Source organism: Ochotona princeps, chromosome 5 (genome assembly GCF_030435755.1).
Source record: "Ochotona princeps isolate mOchPri1 chromosome 5, mOchPri1.hap1, whole genome shotgun sequence".
Classification (NCBI taxonomy): domain Eukaryota; kingdom Metazoa; phylum Chordata; class Mammalia; order Lagomorpha; family Ochotonidae; genus Ochotona; species Ochotona princeps.
Genome location: NC_080836.1, coordinates 108,166,087 through 108,187,239, shown reverse-complemented (window position 1 = coordinate 108,187,239; position 21,153 = coordinate 108,166,087). Strand labels below are relative to the sequence as shown.

Here is a 21,153-nt window from a genome sequence, read left to right as displayed (position 1 = left end):
CAGCAGACTATACTACTAAGAAGACAGGGTTCTCCTGATCACAGAGCTCCCCTCAGGCGGGGCTGGAGCAGGGGCTGCAGGGAGACCCTGGGACAGTGGGAACAGCCCTAACTGCCTGCTGCCCCACTTGTAGAGGATGAGGGAGGCAAAGAGGAAATGTGGAAGAGAGAATAAATTAGACTTGTTTGGGAAGTTCTTTGCTGCTCACTGGGCTGGCCAGAACTACTGGCCACACAGCTCCGGTCCTGGGTAGCAGTCCAGCTGTCCTCTGCTGAGCATTCCATCCATCTACAACCTGTGAGTGCACAGAAAGCAACTCTCCCAGGAGACACTCATGGTACTAAAGTAATGCAGGTCCAGGACCACACCTTTGGTTCCAAAATACGGAAAATAACAGGACATGAGTGGGACATGAGCCACCATGCAGTGCAGGCAGGCAGCCTGCTCTGACCATCCCACATGGCTTGTGCTGTGACACACTAAACCCAGTTTCCCACGAGGTAATCCTTGAGAAACCACACAAAGCCAAGGCCCTGGTGCCACCACCACGTCCCTTATGTGCCAGCCTGAAGGGCTTCCACCAATGACTGGGACAGGCTCAGAAACTCATGTCTGGAGCAACTTTGAACAGGGCTTTAATTCCCAACCAACCAGAGGCCTGGGCGCCAGCAAGCAGCAGCACAGAAGCTGACGAGAACAGCCGGGTGGAGCAGGGACCTTTGGCAGCTCCTCTGGCAGGCACGTGCTTCCCAGGGCACAGGTGGGCAGGCGGATGGTGCTCCAGCAGAGCCAACACTCGGCATCCAGTGGCCACAGGATTCTCAAAGGGACAAGATCTCAAAGTCTTCATCTTCTGAATCAAAGAATCTTTCTAGTCGCTCTGCATCAGAAGATTCTAGAAGAAACAAGACATTTCCTGGTTGCTCTGGGGACAGGGTAAAGAGGCTCTTGCTCAGTGCCCCGACAGGGCCCAGGCAGATTGTCAGGGGGAGGGGGAAGCAGAAAGGAATCGACCGGCTCCTTAAGAGGAAAGCAGGCTTGGCACTGCGACTACAGCATCCAATGCAGGACCCAGTTTACATGCCATCTGCTCTCCCAGTCACTCCCTGCTCCTGGTCTGGGGAAGGGCTCAGGTCTCTGGGTTGTCCCACTCACATGGGAGCCCTGGGTGGGTTCCCACTTCAGCCAGGCTGAATGCTGGCCATTGGGGGTGAGCAGCAGGGTGGAGGGTCTGTCTCCCTCGGTGATTATCTTCTTTCTTTTAAAGATTTATTTCTATTGGAAATGCAGGCTTACAGAGGAGAGACAGAGAAGGACCTTTCATCTGCTGATTTACTCCCCAAATGGTTGCAACAGCTGGAACTGAGCTGATCTAAAGTTGTGAGCCTCTTCTGGGTATCTCACGTGGGTGCAGGGTCCTGGGGCTTAGAGCATTCCTCTATTGCTTTCCCCGGCCACAAGTAGGAAGCTGGGTGGGAAGTAGAGCCGCTGAGATATGAACCAGGACCGTAAGGGCATTGCAGGTAGAGGATTAGCCAGTTGAGACACAGCACTGGGCCCCTATGATTTTTTTAAAATTGGAAACACATACAGAGAGGAGGAGAGACAGAGGAAGATCTTCCATCCGATGATTCGCTCCCCAAGTGGCCGCAATGGTCAGTCCTCCCCTGCTTTCCCAGGCCACAACTGGAGCTGGACGGGAAACTGGGTCACAGGGATTAGAACTGGCCCCAGTCCTCCCTATCCTTTTTTTTCCCCCCTCTGGTTTTCTAAATAATTTTTTAAAATTTATTTATTATTTTTAATTCATTAATTACATTGTATTATGTGACAGTTTCATAGGTACTTGGATTCTCTCCTCCCCTCCCCACTAAATAATCTTTAGAAGTGGGGCAAAGGTGCTCAGAGAGGTGAGTAGAACCCAGACATTGCCTGCAGAGGACAAAGCCCTGGAAGGAATACCACCCCATGGTAGGCATCTTCTGGCCCATCTGCTGTGTTTTACAGGAAACAGTCTACTCCACAGTGCCCTGGACAGGTGGCCACAAGGTAGTATTCTACTTCTGCCCAGCTCAGGGCTAGAAGTGGGGACACTGCAAGGCCATGCCTGGAATCCATGCCTGTGCCGAGGTCCAAGTGTCCAAGACCAGGCCGAGCAGAGGCGAACAGCATCCGGGGCAGCACACTCACCTAGGGACAGGTTCAAGACATCAGGGCAGGCAAGGTGAGCCGGCTGCTGCTCCACTAACTCAAACATTGGCAGGGCGCCTCCCAGCAAGGACAGCTGTAGGAAGACAAGGTTGTCAGGAGCCATGCATGCATCAGTATGCCTCACCCCTAGAGCAACCAGGAGCATGGAGTAAGCTGTTGCTACGCCACGGCACTAAACAGCCAATGGCGGTGGCAAGAACCCCACCTGCTCAGGATAGGCCTGGCCCCTGGCAGCACTGCAGCAAGCCAACCCCTGGCTGCTGTTGGGGGAGCCAGGCCGCTGCCTCCAGCACCCACATTGGATGAAATTGGACCATAAGCCTTGTGGAAGTTAACATCCAGTGTGTATCCTCATGTCCCTGCCCAACCACTGCCAGTCTGCCCAGGAGGCCACAGACCTTCCTGACTTGCTGGCACCAGTCGTTGAAGTCATCTTCAGTCTTACAGAAGAACCCCTGCAACGAAAAGGCCGTTAGCAAACAGCAGGAGCCCAAGGCTGAGGTCAGCCCCACAGACAGCAGGCCTCTGATGCCCTAGCACCTCAGGGACACTGACATCTGCAGCTTGCAGATGTCTTCTGGCCCTCGGGCTGCAGGCACACAGCCCTCCGCACCCAGAGTGGAGTCACCAAGGGTGTTTCTACGCCTTCCTGGCCCTAATATCAGAGGGCAGGGCTCTGCTCAAGATCTTGGTGCCATGCCCACTTCATTTATGCTGAGGTTGATGTTCCAGTTCACCATCAGACATGGATTCCTGGCTGCAAGCTTCACTCAGGGCAGACAAGGAACCTGCAGTCCACCCTCCCCAGGATCACCAGGCAGGGCAAGCAGAGTGCGTGCTCTGGATGGAGCTGTGTGGTTAGGACCAGCAGCCTTGTCGAGGGACATAGAGCTGCAACGTAAGGCGTCACTCTCCAGTTCTGGGGTGGCAAAGGGGCAGAGGGTATGCTCCCCCATTGGGTTACCGAAAGTGGGCAGCAAGACTTAAGAGGTAGAAAGAGAAGTGGGTCTAATGGCACCATTCAGGTTTGAAACCGTGTTTGGGAACAGTGCAATTCACCCACCACTCACTACCAGCTAGTATATACCCTCAACATTCAATATAACACCAGCTGGTACACACACACCACTCGATATAACACCAGCTAGTATACACGCTCACCACTCATCACAAACTAGTCCACACACTCATCACTCATCACCAGCTAGTATATACTCATCATTGAACATCAGCTAGTACTCACACCTTATATTCACGCACATACTTACACATTATCACTCATACATGTGCGCTATGGGTGGCAGAGGCTGTGAATGCCATCATGGAAGCAGTGTCTGAGGAGGACCAGAGTGATCAGAGAGAGAACTCTGCCTTTTAGATGCAAACCAAAATGCTAACAAGACCAAGGCTTTCAGGCCCAAAACAATGGATCAACTGGCTAATCCTTTCCCTGCAAGCACCAGGATCCCATACAGGCACTGGTTCGTGCAAGTTATAGCTGCCCCATTTCCCAACCAGCTCCCTGCTTATGGCCTAAGGTCCCAAAGCCTTAGGACCCTGCATCCACGTGGAGACTGGGAAGAAGTTCCTGGCATTGATCGGCTCAGCTCTGGCTACTATGGCCATTTGCAGAGTGAAAGATCTGTCTCTCCTTCTCTCTAAAATCTGCCTTTCCAATTAAAACAAATAAGTACATAAAAACTAAGGTTTCCCTTTTCATTCTTAATGGCCACTGGGTGCGACATACCACAGCAATGGACGGGTCAAGCTCCCCGATGTTCATCCTGCATGGAGGGTGCTGGCAGTGGAAGCTCTCATCAGGGATGATGCAACTGTCTGTCAGCTCCACGGCTGGCTGTGTCGTGTGGGGGTCCAGGTAGATAAGCTCCTCTCCTGGGTTGGACACAGTAGACAGCTCAGAGGGCAGTCATGTGAGCCAGGACATGGGAAAGAGAGAAGGCCCACCACACCTCTGCCCAGCGGACAAGACTCACCCACATAGCCAATGAAGTAGTGGGCGCTGTTGGGCTTCCCTCCAATCACTCCTAGAGACTGGGGCATCCTGAAACAATGCTGGGAGAGGGGCAGGCACTAACCACTCTGGCCTTGCATACAGCATGCCAGCACACCACTGCCTGTCAAGTAGACACCCCAGTGGGGCAGTACAAAGTGGAATCCAGGAAGGCCAGTGCAATGCACACCACAGGCTATGAACAGATCTGTGGAGGCAGGCAGCAGGGCAGGGTGCCAGGGAGGGAGCACGCTAATGACTGCTGAGTTTGACCAACTAGGATGAAGAATGGGATGAAGGGCAGTCCCACACACTGAGCCAGGAAGGGCCAAGACCAAGTCCCACCCTTACACCAATTGCCACCCCTACAACTGGCGGGCTTAGCGTTCTGCTGACATGGAGTCCCACAGCTCACCTTCAGAGTTTCCACATAGGCCTCGTTGATGTCCGTGAGCCCCAGGCGTAGTGGGATGAGAAGTACCAGGGGTCTCCACGGTGGCCTATTGGTGACCTCAGCACCCACAGGAAATCCATTGCACTGCCAGTCAGTGCCAGCAGGTCGGGCAGCTGCCCCTGCACAGGGAAGACCGGTCCTGCACAACCTCCCTGGGGAGGCAAGACATGTTCTCAGATCAGATAGAACCAGATAGGATTCTCCCCAAAGGAGTGGGCCAAGAGCTGTGTCCTAGCAAAAAATATGCTTAACAACTCAAATTTAGAGAATAGAAGCACAAAAAGGAAATATAGTTTATCCAGATACCTGGAAAAAAAGTATTATACATACTCCATTCGGAACCTTCTTAAATGCAGCACACTCAGAGAGCTAAGAGGAACCCCTGGGGGACCTCCTGACCATTCACAGCCCCGCAGCCGCACCCTCTCTCCTCCTTTAGCAGGAAAGGCGGCAATTCTTCCTTTTCCAACCTGCCCAAGTGCAGTCTTTCAGCACCCTACTCCAGCTGGCACAAGCGTGGCAGGGACTTCCTTTGCCAGGCAGGATGCCTGAGCCCCACACCAGAGTGGCTGGGTCCCTGCCTCCATATGGGAGAGCTGGGCTCCTGGCTTTGACCTGGCCCAGTCCCGGCTTCTGTAGCTATTTGGGGTAGCAGCACTGTCTGTCTAATGAGTTAAAGAACAACAGCCACCATTAACTCAGCAGCTAAAACAGAATCCATGAATCTATGACCTTTTCCTGGTAAGGATGGGGCGGGGTGGGGGGAACCCTGTTTGGTAATGCCCCTCTGTAAACAGGGAGTAAGACAAGTCGGGGACCTCTTATGAATCCCACCAACGCATCCTGGCTGGGTCCTGACGATTCATTCACATCCCGAAAAAATGACACCTGAACAATCCAAGGGGGCTCACTGACAGGGACACCAACACCAGAACAGACACCTCCCTGACCATCTCCCCCCCATCCAGATGACCCCCATCAACCATCCAGAAACAAACACATAAATCGGGGGAAGGGTCACCAATTCTTAAGACACGCTGACGCTGTGCAAGCCTTAAGTGAGGGAGAACTTTCTAATTTACAGGATACCACAGAAACAGGGTCATTGCACACCAGCATTGGACTCTTGAACCAGCAAACAGGCTAGCATCCCCAGGAAGCCCCTGCGTAGTTGGTCAAGGTGGGAACCTCCTGAGCCAGTGGGGGCTGCTGCTGCTGAAATTTGTCCAGATAGCTTGGGAGACAGGACTTGGGGAGAGTGCTATATGGACAGAACATGATCCTGACAGGGGTCATGCATTCTTAAGAGCTCAAGTTTCACTTCCTTGTGTTTGGGTCTTGCCTTCTCGTGCTCAAAGTTTCATCCCACCTAGTTCCCCATCTTTTAGAATTCCCCGTGCCCACCAAGACCCTTAGCCTTAAGAAAAGCGCGCACTCCCAGCCCATTAGGACTACAGCCACATTTGCACCACACTCCCAGCCAAGCAGAATTACATCCTCATTTGCACCATTTTAAACTCAATATAAACCCCTCTCCACAGCCGCAGCCACCATTCTCCTTTTCTCCTGGGGATGGTCACTGTCAGTTAACTCAGTTACCTGACAATAAAATCTCTTGTGTGACTCCTGATGTGTTGAGTGGCGATTTTGGCTTCTCGCTGCCAAGAAACCCAACATGTGTCTCAGCCCTAATTCCTGCAGACAGCAAGTTCATCAGGCATCAGCCCCAGCATTTCTTCTGGAACCTCCCCTCCTGCTGTGTTTTTAGTCCTGTCACATGCTCTCTCTTTATGCGCAAACATCTGGTTTCATTGTGTCTTGGTGGAAAAGGTTTGTGTTAGTACATGACCCTCCTCTACCTAGGAGATGCTTCTGGCAGGGCCAGGAGGCAGGACCTGTGGGGTCTACTATGCTCAGGAAGGCAAACCTCCAGAGATCTTCCATCAGCTGGTTCACTCCCCAAACGTCAGTGAAAGCAGGAGCTAGGCCAGGCTGAAGCCAGGAATTCGTGCTCAAGTCCTCCCAGTTGCCTCCCAGGAAAGAGCTACAAACACAAGTGGGTGTGAGACCCAGAATGTGAAGAATCCCAGTAAGGGCCTAACCACAGTGCCAGACAACCCTTACCCCATCAGATCACAAGGACCACTGGTCATCATCCAGTGTCCCTTGCATTGAAGGTGCTACTCATCCAATGAGCAAACAACCCTCAGTCTGCATTCCACCCCCTGCACAGGGAGCCAGGGGCTGCTCAGGACCAGCATAGCTGTGACTTCCTGATTAACTACCCAGATTTTCCTCAGCAGCGACCAAGGGCTGCACCCAGGCCTACAGCAGGGAGTTCTTCCCCTCTCCCCACTGAGCCTCCATGTGAGTTCCTCTGTCTGCTATAGCTGTGAGGGTCTGACCTTTCCAACAGGAAAGGCTACAGACACGCTGGGGATGCCAGGGCTGGCCTCCAACCAGTAATGCCTTCCTGTGTCCAGCACCCTCTGCCTCCACACTGAACGGGTGCGGTCAGCACAGGACCTCCACAGGAAATGGGGCCTTGGTCAGTTCCCGGCCCCTCTTAGGGGTCTTCCCACAAACAGTTTTGAGGGACTAGAGCCCTGGTCCAGCCAGCGTGCCCTCTTTCCAGGCCTGTCCCACCAGGCAGCTTCTAGCGGCTCACCTTCTCTCTGTACCTCTCCTACGGTTCTGCATACCAAAGCAACAGCAACAGGCACTGAGGATTGTTCCAGACGTAACCCACATGACTGTGCACAGGAGGCAGAGTGAGTGGGGGTGGGTGGGGAGTCAGTCCAAGCATCCTTGCAAACCATGTTCTAACTCTGTCCCTCTAGATTCAGAAACTGGACCCGCCCCAGCCCTGTAAGGAGAAGCACCATTCCTCTGCCCAAGATGTTGCTAGGCCCAAGTGTCCTGCCACATCCCGGAGACTTAGTGACCAGCACTGGAGCCCAGCAGGCCCAGCAGGCCCAGCCCAGGAGTGTTGCTTCCAGCCAGGTCCTTCTGGTGCCTGAGGGGTGGCAGGTGATGGCCCCCAGATAGAAAATTCGGACAAGCTCCTTGTTTTTAATTTCGGCATGGTCTGGCTCTAGGCATTGCATTACTTGGGGAGCGAACCAGTGAACAGACGCTCTCTCACCCTCCATCTTTCAATTAATTTATGTTTTGCTTAAAAAAGAAAAAAATGCAGACTCAGGTCCTACTCCCCAAGACCCACCACCTCCTCATTAACCCCTTCATTCATATGTGCAACACAGCTCTAGCACAACCTCCCTGGATGACTGAGACCTCAGGAGAGGAAAGTCAGGGACTACACGGTCATGAAGCCCCCTGGCAGGTCTCCCTCCTCCAATGAGACAAATGCAGGCAAGAGGAGGAGCTGTAAGTGGTCGGACCCTTGTCCCTTCCTGGCACTCCTGGGACACCAGACCCTGTGTTAGGACTCCAGTCCCAGCCCCACCTCTGACCCCAGCTCCTGCTGTGACACACACCTTAGGAAGCAGCAGGTGATGGCCAAGGGCTTGGTTCCTGCACACGGGAGAACCTGGCTTCAGCCTGGCCCAGACGCTTCTACATTTGAGGAGAGAGAGGTTGAAAAATCTCTCTGCCCTTAAAATAGTAAGATTAACAAAAACTTTAGACCGTGAGTATGGTAGATGACAGGGCGAAGTGGTTTTCCAAAGCCAGGCAAAAAACATGAAGGGCAGGTGTGTCCTTGTTTATGGAGTAGCCAGTTAATGAGATAGCTTCAACAGCAACAAGTTTATGAAGAGCACAAAGAAAACATTGGAAGAGTGTCAAACATTCATGAGCACTTTTTTTTTTTTTAAGATTTTAAAAAATATACTTGTAACAGAGAAAAGATCTTCCGTCCCTGGTTCACGCCCCAAACGGCTGCAGCACCAGGGCTGGGCGAGGCCAAAGCTGGGAGCCTAGAGCTCAATCCTGATCTCCGGGGGTGGCAGGGCTCAAGGAGTCAAGCCACCCCTGTTGTTTCTGAGGCTCGATCACAAGGAACTGGGTTGGAAGCAGAACAGCCAGGACATGGGTGTTAAAGACAGTGGGCCTACCCACTCTGTACTCAGTGATCTTGTCATTTGTTTGTACTTTTCCAAAATTTTCCATGTTTCACAAAAAGACTCAAAACAGAAGAAAGGGAAAGGTATAAGGAAGAAATGCGGAGCCTCCTCCTATTTGTGTAGGGAGCACAGGGTACCACACCCTGAGCTGCCAGGATTAGGGTCACTCTGCCCAAAAGTTAAGTCCCACAAAATGACAAGGGTGTAGAGGTCCCATCACTGCAGTGGAGTGACCCGACACTGGGAGACCAAGATAGTCAAATGTACAGTGGCCAACACACCAGTACCCTCCCCAGCAAGGCTCTTCTATGGGCTCAGGTAGGGACAATGTGCCCCAATTCCCACAGTGTAGACTGAATGCTTAGCCCACTCACTGATCTGCTCTACCACAGTATAGACTGAAGCCCACGCCACTTACTGATCTCCTCCATCACCACGGTGTTGTCCATAGCTATGTGGACTGCCAGGGAGCTCCATGTGTCAAAGACGGCCAGCTTCCTAGGCAGAGTGGGGGAGACACACACCATAAGCTTTCCACCACTCACACATACTCATCCTGGCACCTAGTGGTTTGGGCTCCGATGCTTCTTGGGTAAGAAAGATCAGGTTCAGGAAGTCAAGGACATAAATGCCACACAGGGGAAGGCTGAGGCTGCTCTTCCCGTCATGGCACACACAAGAGCTCTCGGGCAATGAACACCTGCTTGGCATGGCCACTGCAGCTCTCAACGATTTGCCCACCCTACTGCACACCCCTCTCACTCTGCTCTGTGCACATTCCAACACCACCAAACACATAGGCCAGACAGCCACAGAGCCTACAGACAGATGGGGCAGCAGGGAACCCGCCTGACTACAGGCTGAAGGTGAAGAGACCGAGTTAAAGGTGAAGAAATGTCTCCATACACAGCAGAGACAGAGGGCCCAAGGCAGTGGGACTTTTTCATCTGGGAACACACACCAGGGAAAGGAGTCAAAAAGGACAACCTCATGGTGGACAGAGCACTGGGCAAGGCATGTAACTTGGGCATGCACCACAGGAAGGCCCCAGGCAATGGGACACAAGGTGCAATAGTCAGGAAGACAGGAGGGCAGGCAGTGGGGAGCTGCAAGAGCTACAAGCCCCCCGACAGCCCAGGGCCTGGGAATGCTAACTGATGTTTACACAAACAACCTCAGAATGGCCAAGAGAGACGAACCCCACAGGAGGAAAAAGACAAACCCCAGTCAGCATCTGGAATGTTCCCAGACCCAGCTGAGGTGTCTCACAAATAGCACAGCACTCCCAGCACAGATAGCCCAATGGGTTCTGGTCCTTGCTGCTCACATAGCCCCTGGATGTGCTAGACAAGCAGCTAGACCCAAGTCTGGAACTGGTCTTGCACAGAGAACGGCTCTGAGCAAGGGACATTCAGACCAGAGAAGAGGGGTCCTAAGGACAGGAGGAAAAGCACAGCAGGGGCCCTGCTCCACCAAGAGAGCAGGCACAATGAGGGGGACCTCCCCCCCGGGCAGTAGCAGGAGGGGGAAGGGTGGGAACTGGCTGCAACCTCTGACCACAAGACACCCCATTACTGGCAGAGCCACAGGTCAGGCAGAGGTCCAGGCTCAGCTTGATGGACACAATCGAGATGCTAGATTAAGGTGTTCATTCTATTAGAAAATAAACTCTGCTGCTCAAGACCACTTGCATGGTGACCCAAAGATCCTCCCATGGGCCCTCCAGTCCCTCACTGCCCTCAACCAGGGACCCCAGGGAAGGCAGCAGGGATGAGCGGCACATACTTGAGGACCTGGGCCACGGTGTTAGGCCCGTACCACTGGCCAACCGACTTGCCTTCGCCGACACCCATTTGCGCTGTGGAAGACAAGCCAGGTTAGCATCACTTATACCCTAACCAACCTGGCTCCATCCCGTGTGCTGTGCCCTCAGAACACTGAACAGGAAGGCCAGATGGCAACTCAGGCTTCCATCCACTCATCCCTGGGTGAGCAGACTGCTCAGAGCTGCGCCTGCATGTGGTAAAGGCCAGCTGGCGTCCTTCACATCTGCCACCAGAATGCCCAGATCCAGACAAGGCACACAGGAGCAAGGGAGCAAGGGAGCAAGGAACTCCGAGCCAGAGTCCAGTTTTCACAGGCTCTGTGTTGGGCCAGGGCCACTGCAGGCCATAAGAGCACAGTGCTGGGCAAAGCTTGGGCTCAACTCACATCCCACCCTCAGACCAGCAGAAGCCCCATCCAGACCTATCTGGTGGATAGAGTAGTAGCTGTCTTTTCTGTCAATGAAGGCATGCAGGACACTGAAGTAGCTGTCAGGCTGCCTCTTTCGCTGTGTCCACCGCCAATCTGCAGACAGACATCCAGGTTAGCCTTTGTGGGGGCCGGCTACTCTCATTCACAAAGATGTCGATGGATCTGGGGTACAGCTCCAAGAGGGCCTGGGGGGGAGCCTCAGCACATTGCTCATGAGGGTGACATACAACCACCCCTGCACCACCGACAGGGCTAGCCCAATGGCACCCGCCCAGACTGCTCCCACAGTAACAGCACCCAGACCACCCAGTCGTCAGAACCCAGTGGATGGCTCCCATATTCTGGCCTATGTTTTACTTGACATCTACTCTAAAACACCCTATTCCCACAGTCCTCTCTGCTCCCCAGCCTGGCTGCACTCACCTCGACCCAAGTGCCGACACACCAGGGCTTGAGCGAAGATCATCTGGCCACAGCGCAGCATGCAGCCCCAGCCTGTGTCTGAAGTGGGGCCTGTGCCTCCTGTTGTGGATTAAGACTCACGGTCAGAGGGCCCACGGGAGGCCAGGAGTCCAGAGTGGCTGGCCACCTTTGTCCGTCAGCTCTTTCACCTCAGTGACCTAAGGACCATGTTTGCCAGATGGAGGTCCCAAGGATTGTACAAGTGTGTGGAAGAGTGGCACACACAGCAGTGGTCTGTCTGGGCCCTGCACCCAGACGGGAGACGAGGGTGGAACCCCTGGCTGGCCCAGAGGCCGTAGTGGCCATTTGGGGATTAAACCAGCGGGTGGAAATACACTCTTTCTGCCTTTCAAATGCATAGAAACATAAATAATCCTTAAGACTGAAAGGAAATGCTGGCAGCACCCTGACAAGTGATGACCCATGCTGAGCTGTCAGAGCATCTACCACCAGGCTGCCTGAGCATCACAACAAACCATCTGGCACAAACAAGTTGAAACTAACAAGGTTTCCTCCCCTAAAAACATCATGACTGGACCCAGCACAATAGTCTAGCAGCTAATGTCCTCACCTTGCACGAGTTGGTATCCCATGTGGGTGCTGGTCTGTAACTGGGCTGCCCCACTTCCCTTCCAGCTCCCTGCCTACGGCCTGGGAAAGCAGTCAAGGACGGCCCAAAGTCTTGGGACCCTGCACCCTCATGGAAGACCCAGAAGAAGCTTCTGGCTCCTGGTTCCAGATCAGCTCAGCTCCAGCCGTTGTGGCTACTTGGGAGTGAACCAGCGGATAGAAGATCTTCCTCTCCTCTTCTCTGTAAATCTGACTTTCCAATAAACAAATAAATAAATCTAACCAAAAAAGGGGGGGAGCAGCATGGTGGCCCAGTAGCTAAAGTCCTTGCCTTGCACACACCGGGATCCCATAAGTGCACCTGTTTTAATCCTGGCAGCTCCACTTTCCATCCAGTTCCCTGCTCGTGGGCTGAGAAAGCGGTCAAGAATGGCCCAAAGTTTTGGCACCCTGCACCTGGTGGGAGACCCTGAGGAGGCTCCTGGCTTCGGATTGGTGCAACTCCAGTCATTGTGGCCACGTGGGGAGTGAATCATCAGAGGGAAGATCTTTCTCTCTGTACATCTGACTTTGCAATGAAAATAAATAAATCTTTAAAAAACAAAAACAAAAAACTCTGGGCACACAAGGGTACTTACCAATGGCTGGGAAGTTTTTCCTATAGGTAAACCAAAGTCTCGAAGCCACATCAGACAGGATCTCGTTCTTCTCTGAGGTTGTTTAAAGCAAGAACACACAGAGAAAGCCATGAGTCCACATGCCACGAGGCACAGTGAGCAGCACAACCGCCACATGCTCCTGCCTACCTGTGAAAAGGCTGTACTTTCTCCCCAGTATCCACACGGGCTCCGAGGTCTCAGGGAAATCCTCAAACTCAGCAAACCGGAGGGTATCGTAGGTCAGAGTGGCTGTTAGAAGAAGAGACAGCCATCAGGCTTCTGTGACTTCATAAAGTAACAGCAAAGAGACCATTAACAGTATTTTTGCACTGAAATAACATATCAATTATCTTTATATTCTAACAGATGTATCTATTTGAAGGCAGAACGACACTTAGAGGAGAGACAGAGATCTTCAATCCCTGCTTTACTTCTCCCATGGCCGTGATGGCTGGCACTGGATCAGGCCACTGCTAGGAGCCCAGAGCTCCATCCAGTCTCCCATGTGGGCAGCAGAGGCTCAAATACGTGGGCCATTTTCCACCGTTCTCCTAGATCATCAGCAAAGAAGCAGCCGGAACATGAACCAGTCCTCAGAGATGGTGGTTTGACCAGCTACCTCACAACACCAGCCCCTGTGCATCCTGTCCTGCCACCACCACTATTGGGAAAGCTGCACACTCAGCAGGCTGGCCTTTGGGGCCAGTGTATCCAGCCTGGTAGAGAATGCTGTGGTTAACAACTGGCCCAACAACTGTTTCAGACTTAAAAGGTTTAAAGCCCCAAAGACAAAGTGATACAAAACCCACACACTTGGACTTCACGGGAAGGAGACCCCAGAAAAACCAGAGTGTAGGTCAACCGACCTGGACGTTCACTTGGACCAGATGTCACCCAGGCATACACACTATGATGCTGTGATGGAAAGACAGAAATTTCAGGGTCTCTAGGCTGCAGAAAAGTGGGCAACTGCCACTCCTGAGTGGGAAGGGATCCCAGAGACCAACCCCCCCCAAAAGTCCTAAACTATGGCTAGTGCTGAGAACCAGGGACTCCTGCAGGTGACAGGCTCCTTGGCCACACTCCATCTTCTCAGGAGTTGACAGCATCTATCCGTTGTCTGCAGGGATGAGAGGTCCAGCCTCCTCCTATCCACATGCCTGTGTTCCACCTGTTTCCAAAACAGTGGCCAGCAGGAGGGCAGGAGCAAGACGCACACAGCACACTCTGGGGTAAGACAAAGAATGCCTTCAAATTTCTTTAAGATTTATTTATTTGTTTGCTTGTTTGTTTATTTACTTCTTTTACTGGAAAGGCAGAGATACACAGAGAAGGTGATACAGAGACAAAAATCTTCCATCTGGCTGGTTCATTCCCCAAGTGGCCACAACGACCAGAGCTGAGCCGATCCGAAACCAGGAGCTTCTTCTGGGTCTCCCATGAGGGTGCAGAGTCCCAAGGCTTTGAGCCATCCTCTACTGCTTTCCCAGGCCACAAGCAGGGAGCTGGAAGGGAAGTGGAGTTGCCGGGACACAAACCAGCACCTAAATGGGAACCCATCACATGCAAGGTGAATTTAGGCACTAGGCTATTGTGCCAGGCCCAATGCCTTCAAATTTCTACCAGCCTAACAGTATTCTGCCAACAAACACGGATGCCATCAACAGCAGCATGCCCATTGTCAAGACTATCCGCGCAGTCTCTTCACCACACATGCTCCCCATCATGGACTGCCGGCACCAGCATCCCCACTACATATATGTTCAGCCAGCCATCATGAGTGTGTGTGGTGTTTCTGAGCCATGCACCACCCTCTGGAGGACAGGCGAGGGTAGTCAGGAATCAGATTCCAGCTTAGGCCCTCACTGTAGCTCCCAAGGTAATTTAACTCATATCTAACCATGAACCTGCCCACACCCACATGTGGAACAACAGGGCGGCAAGGTTTCCACATACACTGGGACACACACATCACACAACTCACTACGCTCATTACTTACATTTCTCTGCAACGTGCAGATTCACACCAGAAAAGACTCAAACCTACCACCCTCCTTCAACTCTGACTGCGAAGCTGTTGCTTTAAGTCTCTAGTGTGGAGTCTTCCTTCTACCAAGATCTGAGATCCACAGCCCCAGCTTTGAGCTAAAGAGACAGCATTTATTTAATCAGGGAGAGTCAAGTGTTTGGGGCTCTCTGTGCTTTCCAGAAAAGTCCATTACTATCAGAGCAAGTGGACAGGTTGACGACAAGGAGGAAACAAGTTCACCCTACTAAGGGTGCCAAGTCAGGCTTGCTTGTGAAATTTATGAGCAAACTTCACAGGCAAGGACGCTGACTTCAGAGTACCCACCTCACCTGTGCTTCCACAGCAAGCATGGATTATGGGCTGGGTGGCCTTGGAAGCCACGGGCCGGCAGACATACCTAACTGGGCAGGCAACCACGGGCTGTCTCACAACTGGAGCCTCTACACCATGTGCCTGTGTCCCAGCTTTGGCTTTCTTCCTGACTGGGCAATGCATCCTTTTTTGGCCCTTCTAGCCTTGGGTCCTCCTCCTGAGAGCTGAGTGGCATGTGCACCTGAGCAGAACTTAAGGACTGGCACCTGGCAGCCATATCCTGGGCTGCACGAAGTCCTGACTTCTAGGAAAGCTTTGTGTGCAGTCTGCGAGTCCACATGTGTGTCACGCAACACACATCTGAACCTCACGACCCATGATACGGACAAGGTGTCCAGCTCTGCAAGTGACATAAGGGCCCAAGTAAAGAACAAATCTTGTACACCACCTGGGCTGGCCATAATGGACTCACCCACCAAGACTGCCAACACCAGCAGGTGAGCTCCACTCAGGCATTCTCAACAGAAGGGCTATTCCTCCTCTTTCTGACAACACTCACTGTGACCGATCGCATCACCCTCACCATGGCAGCCACTTAGGAAGCGGTCCATACAGCTGCTGGGATGAGGGGCACGCCTCAAGGCCAGCACTGTAACGGGCCAGGCAAAGGCTCAGCCTACAAAGCCAACAACCCATGTAAGCGCCAGTTCATGCCCCGGCTTCTCCACTCCCCATCCAGCTCCCTGCTAATGGCCTGGAAAAGCAGAGGAGGATGGCCCAAAGCTTTGAGATCCTGCCCAAATAGGAGGCCCAGATGAAGTCCCTGGCTCCTCACAGGCTCTTACCCATTGCAAGCACCTGAGGAGTGAACCAGCAGATGATCTAACATTGCCATTCAAATAAATAAATAACCTTAAAAAAAAAACCAAAATCAGGGTCCCACAAAATGGTTCAGTGGCTAAATCTTTGCCTTGCAGGTGCCAGAATCACATATGTGGGCGCCAGTTCACGTCTTGGCTATTCCATTTTTCATCCAGTTCTCTGCTTGTGGCCTGTGAAAGCAGTAAAGGATGATCCAAAGCCTTGGGACCCTGCACCCAAGTGTGAGACCGGGAAGAAACTCCTGGCTCCTAGCTTCAGCTCAGCTCAGTTTCAGTCATGGTGGGAATGAACCAGCGGATAGAAGATCTTTGTTTCTCCTCCTCTCTGTAAATCTACCTTTCCAATAAAAATAAATGAATCAAAAAAAAAAAAAGAAAGAAAGAAAGAAAGGGTCCAGGCCCAGTGTGTTAGCCGAGTAGCTAAAATCCTGAACTTGCATGCACCGGGATCCCATATAAGGGCGCCGGTTCGAATTCTGGCAGCCTAGCTTCCCTTCCAGCTCCCTGCTTGTGGCTTGGGAAAACAAAGACAACCCAAACCCTTGGGACCCTGTGCCCATGTGAGAGACCCAGAAGAGGCTTCTGGCTCTTGGCTTCAGACTGGCTCAGCTCCAGCCGTTGTGGCCATCTGCAGAGTGAACCAGAAGATAGAAGATCTCTTGGTTGGGCCCGGCACAGTGGCCTAGCAGCTAAAGTCCTTGCCCTTGAACACACTGGGATCCCATATGGGCACTGGTTCTAATCCTGGCAGCCCCACTTCCCATCCAGCTCCCTGCTTGTGGCCTGGGAAAGCAGTTGAGGACGGCCCAAGGCCTTGGGACCCTGCACCCACGTGGGAAACCAGGAAGAAGCTCCTGGCTCCTGGTTTCGGATCAGCGCAGTACTGGCCACTGTGGTCACTTGGGGAGTGAATCATCGTACAGAAGATCTTACTTTCTGTCTCTCCTTCTCTCTGTATATCTGACTTTGCAATAAAAATAAATAAATGTTTAAAAAAAGGAAGAAAAAGATCTCTTGGTTTTTCCTTTAGGCCTGTCTTCCAAAATCTTGATGGAAGCAGGGAAAGAGGAAGGGAGGAGGGAAGGAGGACCAGTCTCCAGGATCCCTAGCCAAAGGTTTTAATTTGAAATAAAGAGAATGTGACTAAATACAGAAATAAAGAATTGGCCTAGACAGTTTTGAGAGTTTCTCCACTTAGCACCACACCAATTATCCAGGAAGAAGCACAAAATATGTAACTAAGTTTCTCCTAGACCTGACTGTGAAGTATCCCATTCTGAAAATACTTCTGCCAACACCATGTATTCTGGAAAGCCCTGCTTGTTAACTCAACAGAAGGCACTCTTTCTTATGCCTAAGGTAACACTGAAGGGACCAATTGTGCCAGTTCTCACTGACAGCGCAAGGTGCCACATGTGGGCCTCACCAGAAGCCTCCAAGACACTCACCTACACTGATCCTGCAAGCAACAACATTTGGGAGTCCTACCAAGATGTCATTTGGACCACACCCCAAGCTCCTGAGTGGCACCTGTGCAACTCTAAAGATGTCTCCTCAGGCTGCCATCCAAACGGATGGACACACAAACACACACACCTCCTCAGGCTGCCATCCACAGAGGACAGACACACACACGCCTCCTCAGGCTGCCATCCACAGAGGACAGACAAACACACACACGCCTCCTCAGGCCGCCATCCACAGAGGACAGACACACACACGCCTCCTCAGGCTGCCATCCACAGAGGACAGACAAACACACACACGCCTCCTCAGGCTGCCATCCACAGAGGACAGACACACACACCTCCTCAGGCTGCCATCCACAGAGGACAGACACACACGCCTCCTCAGGCCGCCATCCACAGAGGACAGACACACACACACACACACACACACCTCCTCAGGCCGCCATCCACAGAGGACAGACACACACACACACGCCTCCTCAGGCCGCCATCCACAGAGGACAGACACACACACACACGCCTCCTCAGGCCGCCATCCACAGAGGACAGACACACACACACACGCCTCCTCAGGCCGCCATCCACAGAGGACAGACACACACACACACGCCTCCTCAGGCCGCCATCCACACGGGACACACACACACACACGCCTCCTCAGGCTGCCATCCACAGAGGACAGACACACACACACGCCTCCTCAGGCCGCCATCCACAGAGGACAGACACACACACACGCCTCCTCAGGCCGCCATCCACAGAGGACAGACACACACACACACACGCCTCCTCAGGCCGCCATCCACAGAGGACAGACACACACACACACGCCTCCTCAGGCCGCCATCCACAGAGGACAGACACACACACACACACACACACACCCTCAGGCCGCCATCCACAGAGGACAGACACACACACACACACGCCTCCTCAGGCCGCCATCCACAGAGGACAGACACACACACACACACACCTCCTCAGGCCGCCATCCACAGAGGACAGACACACACACACACGCCTCCTCAGGCCGCCATCCACAGAGGACAGACACACACACACACACACACACACCCTCAGGCCGCCATCCACAGAGGACAGACACACACACACACGCCTCCTCAGGCCACCATCCACACGGGACACACACACACACATACCTCCTCAGGCCGCCATCCACAGAGGACAGACACACACACACACGCCTCCTCAGGCCGCCATCCACAGAGGACAGACACACACACACACACACACGCCTCCTCAGGCCGCCATCCACAGAGGACAGACACACACACACACACACCTCCTCAGGCCGCCATCCACAGAGGACAGACACACACGCCTCCTCAGGCCGCCATCCACACGGGACACACACACACACATACCTCCTCAGGCCGCCATCCACACAGCGCACACACACGCCTCCTCAAGTTCCAGTCCACCCCACGCCCCTGGCAGGCTGTGGCATTAGGCCGGACACTCCCTCATGGCACATGCTTCGCACAGGCTGCGGCTCCGCGCCGGCCTTCCCCAACACACAACCCGGCCCTGGGCCTCCCTCGGCCGCAGCAAGTCCCGCGAGTCCCGCTGCCGCGAGCCAGGCCCGCACGTCCCTGCCCGCCTCACCCGCCGCGGGACGGGGCGCCCGCAGGCCACCGCGCCCGCCCGCCACAGGCCGGGCCTCGCGCCCCAACGTCCGCGCCCCGGCCCGACCGCAGAGCGCCGGCTGCGTCCCCGCGCGTCGGCTGCCCGCCCCGCCCGAGCTGCCCCGGGGCGCGGGGAGCGCGTCGCGACGGGAGCCCCAGCGGGATGCGGATGTCAGAGAAGTGGCCCGGGGACCGCGTCCTCACCCGCATCCATCTTCCCGGTCCGGCCGCCGACTGACCCGCGCGGTGCACCGCGGGCCGAGCGCGACGCGACGACGGCGTGCCGCGAAGACCAATCGCGCGCAGGCGGAAGCGAGGAGGCCGCCATATTGGTGTACGGCGGCTGTCGCCAGCTCGCGTCGGCGTGCCGCGGGGGCGGCCGGCGGGTTGCCCTGCCGGCGGGCGGAACCCATCGTATCACGCACGACGCTCTTTCACTCAGAGGGTCCGACGAGGCCCCCTGAAGCGGAAGGGGCACGTACGGTCAAGCCGGCGCGGCCATCTTGCCTTACGGACGGCGTGCGCGCCATGTCGCCGTGCAGTGCGCCGCGCCGGCTCGCTCTCCGCCCGCTGGCGCCGCTGCCGCGGCCAGCCCGGCCAGCCCGGCCACCGCTCTGCCTCCACCCGCTCGCTGACGCCCCAGCGGCCGGCCCCGTCCGTCTCCCCGACGCGACTGAACGAGCGGCTTCCCGCGCCGCCATCTTGGCGTACGGCTGCGGCGCCCACGCCCCTCGCCGCGTCGCCGCCCGCGCCCCTCGCTCGCTCGCTGGCTCGCTCCCTCCCTCCCTCGGGCGGTCCGCGGGCGGCGGGCGGGCGGAGAGGGCCGGGGCCTGGCGGCGCGGCCGGCCGAGGCCCGCGATGGTGATCTGCTGCGCGGCCGTGAACTGTTCCAACCGGCAGGGCAAGGGCGAGAAACGCGCCGTCTCCTTCCACAGGTAAGCGGCCCGGCCGCCACGCCCCCGCCCGGCACGGCTCGGCCCGGCCCCTCAGGGAAACTGAGTCCTCGCAGCCGGCCCGGGCGCGGGGCACTCCCGGAGACGCAGGGCCCGGCAGGGCCGGGGCGCCGCGAGCGAAGCGGCGCGGGCCGGGGCGCGGGCGCTGTGTGACCTTGGCCCGGGCCGCCGTCTCTGGGCCGGGCGCCGCGGCCGGCGTCGGAGGCCCTCGGTGCCCACTCCGCGGCCGCCCGGCAGCCACGACCCCACGGCCGCCCGGAGCCCGCTGCTCGGCCCTCCCGCCCCGCAGTCCCCAGCCAGCCTCCGCTGCCCCCGGCCCACCGTGCTCGATGCCGGAAGCCGCAGGTTCGGGAAGGTTCATGCTCACGTTAGTGGCCCTCGCTCGCTGGCGGTGACTTTTCACCCGTCCGCAGGCCCTCGGGTGGGCCCCGTGATGGAAGGGGTCCCCGCATGCCGGCCGTGTCCCCGGCCCGGGCCGCTTCCTTCCCGGCCGCCGCGGAGGGCTGTCCCGCGTTCTCGGGGGTGCCAGCGGGATCTGGGCAGTTCTTGGAGGTGGACACGCAATGGAACACTGTCGCAGCTGGATTGTAAGGATTGAGTGAGAGACACCTGGTGTGTCTTGAGGGGCTGGGAGTTGGGGGCGTCCAGAAGCAGCCCAAAGAGGGAAGCCTGCGAGGCCACGTTGCTTGGAACGCCCCCCACTCCCGGGGGGTTACCCTGGGCCTGGGCACCTGAGTGATCCTGGTCAGGTGCGAGGCTTGCAGCCAGAGGATGTGTTTACCAAGTATCCGTTGGCTCTAGAGAAGTCCTGTTCTCAGTGCTTTTCGGGTCTTAGTCTAGAGTGCTGCCGCCGACTGAACATCTGGCTGGTTGGCTTTTGCAAGCAGTAGCAGCCTGCCCCCTTGCGCGTGTCTGGCTCTAGGACAGAGGTGAGAGCTACCTTTGTGTTCTGACTCAACCTCCAGGTGCAGGGGAAAGCCTGGCCCTAAATGTGAGCCATCAGTGGGCACCGAAACGTCTCCCTGGCACCACATGTCCCAGGGAGTTTCTCCATGTCTTCCTGTATGTCCTCTGGGAGGTCAGGAGGTCATAGGTGGTAGGTTCCCTGTGTTCCTAGTTCAGCCATAATTTGAAACTGGAATTTCGTCTGAGTGT

At 55.1% G+C, this 21,153-nt stretch overlaps 2 protein-coding genes across 7 annotated transcripts in view; one reads left to right on the top strand and one right to left on the bottom strand.

Moving 5' to 3' along the window:
- Positions 1 to 608: 608 nt before the first annotated feature.
- Positions 609 to 20,431, bottom strand: ATG4B (autophagy related 4B cysteine peptidase). 4 transcript variants are annotated; one of them, XM_058665233.1, is made up of 13 exons: positions 20,320 to 20,431; positions 12,856 to 12,957; positions 12,688 to 12,759; positions 11,441 to 11,539; positions 11,009 to 11,110; positions 10,547 to 10,619; positions 9,180 to 9,259; positions 4,638 to 4,828; positions 4,206 to 4,284; positions 3,959 to 4,104; positions 2,610 to 2,666; positions 2,191 to 2,284; positions 609 to 895 (listed from the first exon to the last, which is right to left on the bottom strand). In XM_058665233.1, the coding sequence occupies exons 1-13, from the start codon at positions 20,357 to 20,359 to the stop codon at positions 822 to 824; spliced, it is 1,209 nt and encodes a 402-aa protein (XP_058521216.1). In that variant the 5' UTR covers positions 20,360 to 20,431; the 3' UTR covers positions 609 to 821. The 4 variants fall into 4 exon arrangements, with proteins under 4 accessions (XP_058521216.1, XP_004597486.2, XP_058521219.1 ...); XM_004597429.2 differs by lacking the exon at positions 20,320 to 20,431 and adding an exon at positions 19,250 to 19,513; XM_058665236.1 differs by lacking the exon at positions 20,320 to 20,431 and adding an exon at positions 19,026 to 19,229.
- Positions 19,553 to 21,153, top strand: part of THAP4 (THAP domain containing 4) — a 21,306-nt gene continuing 19,705 nt past the window's right edge. The window contains exon 1 of one of the 3 annotated variants that reach the window (XM_058665230.1): positions 19,553 to 19,980. In XM_058665230.1, coding sequence (XP_058521213.1) covers positions 19,574 to 19,980 — 407 coding nt within the window. In that variant the 5' untranslated portion in view covers positions 19,553 to 19,573. Of the gene's footprint in view, positions 19,981 to 20,055; positions 20,344 to 20,388; positions 20,586 to 21,153 lie in introns of those variants that run through there. The other 2 variants (XM_058665232.1, XM_058665231.1) reach the window with 2 other exon arrangements.

Coding starts and splice junctions, on each gene's coding strand:
- ATG4B (XM_004597429.2), bottom strand. CDS start 19,373: ATGGCGGCCTCCTCGCTTCCGCCTGCGCGCGATTGGTCTTCGCGGCAC. Junction 9,260..10,546: donor ACCGTGGCCCAGGTCCTCAA/GTATGTGCCGCT, acceptor CACTCTGCCTAG/GAAGCTGGCCGTCTTTGACA. Junction 2,285..2,609: donor GGTGCCAGCAAGTCAGGAAG/GTCTGTGGCCTC, acceptor GTCTTCCTACAG/CTGTCCTTGCTGGGAGGCGC.